We start from the raw sequence: 9,537 nt of genomic DNA on the forward strand, positions 1-9,537 counted from the left end.
TATGTATGTATATGTAAATATTCTATTTTGAGACTCGAGTTGCCTTTTTGGCCAGATATGTATCAGTTAAGTTGTTTATGTCTTTGCATGGCATTGAGTTTTCTGTTGAGTCAGGTTTCCGCTGAGTTAAGAAAGCCAGGCCAAGGGTTCGCTTGGGGCCAGCAATGGTCTCCGAGTGCCGGTCCCGCCCAGGGTGTAGGCTCGGGGCGTGACAAATGTATACAAAGCAACAAATCACGGTAAATTCTCAATAATAATAACAACACAACAATAGAAAGTTGTACAACAACAACAAACAAGAAACATAAAATGTTAAACTAAACAATAAAAAAAGAACAAGAGAAGAGAGCATAGAGATTTTCTCAAGTTCTTTTTTTTCAATTGGTTTAAGTGTACATTATTGTGTCAAATGTTACTATTTATAGGATAGCATTGAGGAACACAAAGAGTTGTCAATGAATAAGATATTAATCCATTTGAGATTATGGATGAGAGATGAGAGTAAAAATCATAATGAATATAATTACTGGGAGATACATATATTTACATAATGAAGAGTTAGAGGTAATAAAATTTATGTATACTAATATGGTGATTTACTTTTTACTATTTAATTTATTAAACAATTTATAACATTTAAATGTAATGTAGAAGTAAAACTGTAATCTAAGGATAAAATAGGTAAAAGAACTCAAATATATTAAATGTGTAATGGAAAATCATTATGACTAATTATTAAAAAATTCATAGTAACTATTATTATGAAAAATCATCATTATTACTGCGTGGAAGATGTAAAGATTGTTGGTTTTTTCTTGCTAATAATAATTTATAATTTAATAATGAGTATTGAATTGTAAGTCTAGCTGGAAATAGGAGTATTAATTACTATAATACGAACAATCAAAATTCATTGAATCCCAAAATAAATATTAAATGAAAAAAATAATATTTTAAATAATTTCAAGAAAAAGTAAATTAATAGTTAAAGAGTATTGTCGTAATTCAACGGTTGACTTAGTACATGAAAGATGTAAAGATTGTTAGTTTTTCTCATGCTAATAATAACTTACCATTTAATAATGAGTGTTATTGCATTGTAAGTCTAGCTGGAAATAGTAGTATTAATTAAGGAACAGTCAAAATTCATTAAATGAAAAAAAGGTCTATTTATATTCATCTCATTCTTTCAGCAAAGTCAAAAATAAAAAGTAAAAAAAATTTTAGGGGTGCAAAAGCTTCAGATGTCTCTTGAATGCTTCAAACCCCTTTTTGATTCTTTCCCATGGCTCCTTCAACAACTCAATGTTGAGCAAAAGGGTGTGTTTTTCTCCTGTTTTCTTGGTTTTTTAGCTTTACTTTGGTGTTTCATCAGAAACTCAAACAAGGGATTGCCACCAGGGCCTAAAGCTTTGCCCTTGATAGGTAATCTCCATTCTCTTGATGTTTCATCAGAAACTCACATCTATTTTGCATCTCTTTCCCAAACTTATGGCCCCATTTGTAGACTCTGGCTTGGTCTAAAAGTTGGGATTATTATTACTTCCTCTGCTTTAGCTCGCGAGGTTCTTAAGGATAAAGATACCATTTTTGCAAATAGAGATGTGTCTGCTGCTGGAAGAGAATTTTCATATGGTGTCAATGACTTAATTTGGAGTCCTTATGGACCGAAATGGCGAATGTTGAGGAAGGTTTGTGTTCGCGATATGCTTAGTTGTTCTAATATAGATTCTGTTTATGCACTAAGGAGAAGGGAGCTTAGACAATCGATCAATTACTTGTATAGTCAGAAGAGTTTACCAGTGAATGTTGGTGAACAGATGTTCTTGACTGTGCTTAATGTGATGACAAGCATGTTATGGGGTGGCACATTGAAGGGTGAGGAAAGAGCTAGTCTTGGAGCTGAGTTTAGGCATGTTGTGACTGAGATAGCTGAGTTGATCAGTATTCCCAATCTTTCTGATTTTTACCCGGGCTTGGCCTGGTTTGATTTCCAGGGTGTTATAAAGAAGATGAAGGTGTTGCTAAAGAGATTTGATAAGATATTTGAAAGCATGATTGATCAAAGACAAATATTAGACAGAAATGGTGTTGGCCAAGAAAGCAAAGACTTTTTGCAAGTTTTGCTGAAGTTGAAAGATGAAGCAGATGCCAAAATGCCTCTGACCATGACTGAAATCAAAGCCTTACTTATGGTATGTTTATCAGTTGTGCATTCTACTAAATTTGCTTCAAATAGTTCATCTTCTTACTTGTTAGGCAGTCAACGGATGAAAAATTGGGTTATAGTGATATCAGTCAAAATAAGAGGATCAAATGCTAATAAAAGTTAAAATTAGGATCATAAATGTATTGAATAATTATTAGATTCATATATTCATGTTCTGAACTGTTAGTTGCTACCATGTTATTGGACTGACTTAAGGAAAGAGTCGGCAAATTTAGCATCAGATAATATGTGAAGACTGAACTGTGAACTTTGAACTGAAACTCCAATATACAGTTCTACAAATAAAAACTTGCTGTACATGATAATAAATTCACAAATACTATGGACAGGATTTGGTTGTCGGTGGAACTGACACAACCTCCAACGCAGTTGAGTTTGCCATGGCTGAAATTATGAACAAATCAGACGTCCTGAGGAAATTACAACAAGAACTAGATACAGTTGTGGGAAAAGATAACATAGTGGAAGAGTCTCATATTCAACAGTTACCATATCTCTATGCAGTGATGAAAGAAGCTATGCGCATACATCCAGCCCTCCCACTCTTGGCTCCTCATTGTCCTAGTGAGACAATCACTATTGGAGGATACACTGTTCCTAAAGGGTCTCGTGTTTTCGTAAATGTATGGGCAATACACAGAGATCCTTCTATCTGGAAAAATCCAACAGAGTTCCGTCCAGAGAGATTTTTGGACAATAAATGGAACTATAGTGGAAATGATTTCAACTATTTCCCATTTGGTTCTGGCAGAAGAATGTGTGCGGGGATAGCCATGGCAGAGAGGATGTTCATGTATTCACTGGCTTCGCTCATTCATTCTTTCGATTGGAAATTGCCCGAAGGAGAGACGTTAGACCTTAAAGAGAAGTTTTGTATTGCTTTGAAGAAGAAAATCCCTTTGGTGGCTATACCTACTCCAAGATTGTCCAATCCAACACTGTATGAGTAAGATAAAAATGTATCACTGTTATGTGCTAATGTCTTTCAAAGACAAATATTAATGAGCATTGAATAATTCCCTGAAGTTTCCTATTTATAGATAATGAGTGATGTTTTCTTCTAATTATGACCGAAATAATCAAGTATCATATGCTGAAGCTAGCAAAGCAAACTCAGAAGACCATGAGCAAGAAGATAAATAAGAAATATGTCAAATGAGACATAAATATTTAACGTGATTCGGTCAACATGTGCTTCAACCAAGTCCATGACTCTTTAGGGTCATTGACTAGCTATATATTAGTTTTACATTCTATAATACTAAACAGGGGTACACAAAATGAAAATCCTTCCAAACGAAGTGCTCCCTCCGTTTCAATTTATCCTACTCTCCTTTCCTGTCTGTTATAAAAAGATATTTTTTTTAGCAACTCTTTAATTCCAATCACAAAATTACAAGACATTTTGATATATTTAACATCAGAATTCTTTAGGGGTGTAAAAATCAGAATTCTTCCTCCACTTGAAGCATTCATTCAGCAAACCTGACAAAGTAACAGAGCCTAGTGCTTTAATTCTTAGGGTCATTCACCTGTGATTCTTTAAAAAAAAAAAAAAACTGAAAGTTTTGGTTTTGTTAACTATTATTTGTCAACCGTTAGTCCTAAACATTTAGGGCTCTTGGTCTTGGTTAAATGTTACGATCCAATTTAGGATCGTGATCGGCGCTAAGGGGAGAATTCCACAGCAAGCCTTACCAAAATTCTACAGAAAATCGGGTAGAGTTTCCTTTGTTTTGGGGACTATTCTTAATTTTTCTTGTCTCAGAAATCCACAACACAACTAATAACAACTATAAATTAAGACATAATATTCATCGATGATCTAATTGTCACGTAATAATACCAATTTATCTCCAAGTACGAAAAAGAAGTTCAAAATTAGTTATTTGACTACAATACGAAGGAATAATCATGACTCGAATAAAAGAAGTGACAAATGGAGCGACTCTAAAAGTTTTAAAGAACAAAATAAATCATAGCAATTCAATACGTCTCTTGCAATGTGAAGCAATGCGAGACTCACCATATACTATCAATCCACACTCTCTAATTAATGTAATCTTCTCCAATGTCACCTGAGTTTTCTGTAAAAATATTTAGCAAGGAGTGAGACGCTAGCTCAGTGAATAATAACACTTAACCACAACCATTTTAATGAGGGACAAGTCAGAAAACACGATAGTATAATAGTCAAATGATGGAATCAAGAAACGGTAACAATGATCAGAAACAGTAACAATATTCAATCTTATTTGTCTCATGTAAGCAAAATCAAGGTGAACTTTTAGAAATAAACTCAGAAAAACACTTTCATATCAATCTTATATCTGGGAGGTTTCCAAGGATGAATCATGTAATCAGTGTGGTCTTCTCTTTAAGAAGTAACCAATAACAGTAAACTCCTCATAAAGGAGTTAAATATTCATATTGGTAGATCCCTACTCGAGGGATATCGGTAACGGTATGCTAGTTCTACCTTACCACTGGCAAGGACTTTATTGGTAATCTGTAACCAGTGGCGGATGTAGAGTGTGTCCAGGGGGGTCATCCGACCCCCCTCGGGAAAAAAATTACACTATATATATAAGATCAACTTTTTTGTGTACGTGTATATATTTAAAATTGAACCCCCTGAGCATATGTCAAAGGAGTAGCTCAATGGTTTATGGGGTTCAGGATTTCGCCTTTGTGAGCTTTGGGTCACAGGTTCGATTCCAGGCAGCAATATTTTTTTTATTTGAACCCCCTTGATAGAATTTCTGCCTCCGCCACTATTTGTAACTACAAGGTGCACCAGGTCTAACGAACCCACCGTTAGCTACGTGATTCATCAAGGTCTACTCCCATTTATACTTTTCTTCGTAATCAGTAGAAATATTTCAAAATGGTATACGACATTCAAGTTCTTATCAAATCATAGTATATAAAACTTTAATCAAAACATATGTCAAAATACTATTTCTCAAGTAAATGTTAAACTCTTTCGATAGCGGTAATCATATCTCAAGTATCAATAATTATATCTTATAAAAACGAGTTCATCTCAAATAACTATTTCGGTATCATATCAAGTAAAAGACTTGTCCCATATGCAAGTTTAAAACATTTCGGTAAATCATTCACTTTATAAATCATGTATAAATCATGAAAGTTATAAAACACAAATTATGGTAAGATTACTACTCCCAGTACTCGTGTTGAAATACAAAAAAGAAAGGGTTTCATTCCCTTTACGCATCAGAAAAGAAAAAAGAAAAACAGCTACTGCTTTGCTTTCCAGGGAACGAAAGAAGGAGAAAAAATCTGAAAGCTTTGATTCTTCCTGATAATTTATATATATGATGTTAAAAATACTGAGTTTTTCTTGGTCAGTAAAGAGGATGAAGGGTATCTGATTGGATATTTGAGGCCATGATTGTGCAAGACTTCAAATTTTGCTGGCGATGTATCCAAAGAAAGAAACGTTTTTTTTGCTGAAAATTGAATGATGAACAAAATGCCAAACAAACTTTGCTCCTTTTCACGTTTCTTATACTACCAAACAAAGTACTTTCTCTGTTTCAATTAACATCACGAGATTCAGGGGAGGTGACTCTACTTTGTTTTCATCGTACTGATTTTTTTATATTCATCTCATTCTTTCAGCAAAATCAAAATCTTTTAGAGGTGCAAATGCTTCAGATGTCTCTCAAATTCTTCAAACCCCTTTTTGATTATTTCTCATGGCTCCTTCAACAACTCAATGTTGAGAAAAAGGGTGTGTGTTTCTCCTGTTTTCTTGGTTTTTTAGCTTTACTTTGGTTTTTCATCAGTAACTCAAACAAGGGATTGCCACCAGGGCCTAAACCTTTGCCCTTGATAGGTAATCTCTATTCTCTTGATCCCACCTATTTTGCATCTCTTTCCCAAACTTATGGCCCAATTTGTAGACTCTGGCTTGGTAAAAAAGTTGGGATTATTATTACTTCGCCTGCCTTAGCTCGCGAGGTTCTTAAGGATAAAGATACCATTTTTGCTAACAGAGATGTCCCTGCTGCTGCAAGAGAATTATCATATGGTGGCAATAACATACTTTGGAGTCCTTATGGACCGAAATGGCGAATGTTGAGGAAGGTTTGTGTTCGCGATATGCTTAGTTCTTCTACTTTAGATTCTGTTTATGCACTAAGGCGAAAGGAGCTTAGACAATCGATCAATTACTTCTATAGTCAGAAGGGTTTACCAGTAAATGTTGGTGAGCAGATGTTCTTGACTTTGCTTAATGTGATTACAAGCATGTTATGGGGTGGCACAGTGAAGGGTGAGGAAAGAGCTAGTCTTGGAGCTGAGTTTAGGCATATTGTCACTGAGATGGCTGCGCTGGTCAGTATTCCCAATTATTCCGATTTTTACCCGGGCTTGGCCTGGTTTGATTTACAAGGTGTTACAAAAAAGATGAAGGTGTTGGCAAAGAGATTTGATAAGATATTTGAGAGCATGATTGATCAAAGACAAAAATTGCATAAAAATGCTGAGATGGGAAATGGTGTTGGCCAAGAAAGCAAAGACTTTTTGCAAGTTTTGCTGAAGTTGAAAGATGAAGCAGATTCCAAAATGCCTCTGACCATGACTGAAATCAAAGCCTTACTTATGGTATGTTTATCAGTTGTGTATTCTACTAAATTTTCTTTAAATAGTACATCTCCTTACCTGTTAGGTAGTTAATGGATGAAAAAGTGGCTTATAGTGATGTTAGTCATAATAAGAGGATCAAATGCTAATACAAGTTAAAATTAGGATTGTAAATGTATTGAAGAATTATTGGGGAAGATTTGTTATAAATATTAGATTCATATGTTCATGTCCTGAACTGTTAGTTGCTACCATGTTATTGGACTGCATTAAAGAATGAGTCGGCAAATTTAGCATTAGATTATATGTGAAGACTTAACTGTGAATTAAGACGATGAACCTTGAACTGAACTCTAATATACAGTTTTACAATTAAAAAATAGTTGTACATGATAATAACTTTACAAGTATTATGGACAGGAAATGGTTCTCGGTGGAACTGCCACTACCGCCAACACAGTTGAGTTTGCCATGGCTGAAATTATGCACAAACCGGATGTCCTGAGGAAATTACAACAAGAAGTAGATACAGTTGTGGGAAAAGATAACATAGTGGAAGAGTCTCATATTCAGCAATTACCATATCTCTATGCAGTGATGAAAGAAGTATTGCGCATGCATCCAGCTACTCCACTATTGGTGCCCCATTGTCCTAGTGAAACATGCACTGTGGGAGGATACACTGTTCCTAAAGGATCTCGTGTTTTCATAAATGTATGGGCCATACAGAGAGATGCTTCTATCTGGAAAAATCCAACAGAGTTCCGTCCAGAGAGATTTTTGGACAATAAATGGGATTATAGTGGAAATGATTTCAACTATTTCCCATTTGGTTCTGGCAGAAGAATCTGTGTGGGGATAGCCATGGCAGAGAGGATGTTCATGTATTCACTGGCTTCGCTCATTCATTCTTTTGATTGGAAATTGCCCGAAGGAGAGACATCAGACCTTACAGAGATGTTTGATATTACTTTGAGGAAGAAAATTCCTCTGGTGGCTTTACCTACTCCAAGATTGTCCAATCCAACACTGTATGAGTAAGATAAAGATATATATGTTGAGAGTCGTATTCTGTATGATGATTCTGTATTATGTTGTATCTGTGCATTTTCTTTACTATGTAAGAAATGTCACTTTCTTCTTTCTCTTGTTCAATGTTCAAACCAACTTTGGTCACTACTGTAGTATTGCTGAGGTCTGAGGAGATGAGATTGCATTAGTTTATTGTAAACAATGATTGCGGGTATTACTGGCCCTGTCCTTAATTATCGGACTAGCTTTTTTGGAACGTGCCTTGCACATTTGTTCCGAATAATTTCATTTAGCATAATAAACTCATATAGAAAATGAACGGAGATAAACATGAGAAAAGAGAACATATATCATATATCATCATATCATATCATATATCATATATTATTAAAAGTAGGAAACTCGAAAGTGCAAAGTTGGATTACTATTTTACCCCTATACTAAATTAAAATGTAATAAAAATAATTAATCTAAATATAAATTAAGTATCTAATTAAATAGTAATATTTGAATTACATAATAGAGGAGCAAAATGAGAAGTTCAGCAGTCCTACTCAATTACTATGTGTGAAACAACGAACTATTAGTCTTTTTTAATTATTATTATACTCAATTGTTTTCTTTCTTTTGATGGTAATGGATGAACACTAATAAAGTTTCAATTAATATAGAAGTTGAAACGTATTTTTGCTAAGAAGTTGAAAGGAATCAAGTTAAGTAATTGAGGAATACCAAAGAGTTTTTACCATCAAATCTTCAAGACTACACTATATAAACATACTCAATATTAGTCATTCAACATAAGCTTCCGTTGTTAAGTGGGTATAGAAGTGTCTTCTAATTTTCAGGTACAATCTTATTAAGTCTAGATTTTTCCGTTTGATTTGCTAACTTCATTTGAATGATAATGTTCTAATTTTTTTAATACGTACAATAAATAGCTTGAAAGGTATAATCACACATAAAAAAATGAGTTTTGTACACATGGTTTGATGTTGAATGATGATCTACTCTCTAAGCATACAGTTTCCCGTAGAAAAGAAACTATGCTTTATAAAATTTTAAACTATTAATAATATATTGAAATTGTAGTTGTTTGCTAGCAAAATAATATCACATTTTCTTAAACAAATGTAGCAACTCCAAGTCTTCTCTAGCAGTGATGGATAGTAGTTGTAAGCCTATAAATAAGTCTGGGTATATCTGAAAGTCTACAAGGAAGTAGTTGTATTTGTAACGAAACACACATTAAGAATACAAGAAGACTTTAAGTAACGTCGCATTTTTCCTTTTTACTTTTATAACTTGCGGTGTTTTTCCTGAAATATTTTACAAATGTTGATAACTAATCACCTTTTGTTTGATCAGAATTTTATGTATTTTTTAGTGGTTGTTGACTGTATGTACATTTAATTGCTTATAGACAGGTAAGCTTTTGAGACTTATCTATTGTGCAGTAGATCAAAAATATCGAAAGAACACTTGTAAAAAACGTCTTGTCCTCCTAATAGTTTATTATATACTTTTTAATTTTTTTTATTGATTTTCAGTCGAGATACACGTGCAACGCACGTGCCCGGAGACTAGTTATATTATAAGTGGGAAGAACTCAAATCAAAAGTTGAATTACGATTTTACCCTCCTATAAATTAAAATGTTAT

The 9,537-nt window shown here is 33.9% G+C and overlaps 2 protein-coding genes across 2 annotated transcripts; both read left to right on the plus strand.

Annotated features, from left to right (window-relative positions):
- Positions 1-1,235: 1,235 nt before the first annotated feature.
- LOC102594469 (flavonoid 3'-monooxygenase-like) lies at positions 1,236-3,246 on the plus strand. Its single transcript, XM_006355464.2, has 2 exons — positions 1,236-2,195; positions 2,560-3,246. Exons 1-2 carry the CDS (start codon positions 1,245-1,247, stop codon positions 3,178-3,180), a joined length of 1,572 nt encoding a protein of 523 aa, XP_006355526.1. The 5' UTR covers positions 1,236-1,244; the 3' UTR covers positions 3,181-3,246.
- Positions 3,247-5,907: 2,661 nt separating this feature from the next.
- On the plus strand, positions 5,908-8,009 carry LOC102594795 (flavonoid 3'-monooxygenase-like). The gene is made up of 2 exons (XM_015312403.1): positions 5,908-6,865; positions 7,265-8,009. Exons 1-2 carry the CDS (start codon positions 5,915-5,917, stop codon positions 7,883-7,885), a joined length of 1,572 nt encoding a protein of 523 aa, XP_015167889.1. The 5' UTR covers positions 5,908-5,914; the 3' UTR covers positions 7,886-8,009.
- The last annotated feature ends 1,528 nt before the right edge of the window (positions 8,010-9,537 follow it).

Source organism: Solanum tuberosum, unplaced genomic scaffold (assembly GCF_000226075.1).
Source record: "Solanum tuberosum cultivar DM 1-3 516 R44 unplaced genomic scaffold, SolTub_3.0 scf00201, whole genome shotgun sequence".
NCBI classification, from domain to species: Eukaryota; Viridiplantae; Streptophyta; class Magnoliopsida; order Solanales; family Solanaceae; genus Solanum; species Solanum tuberosum.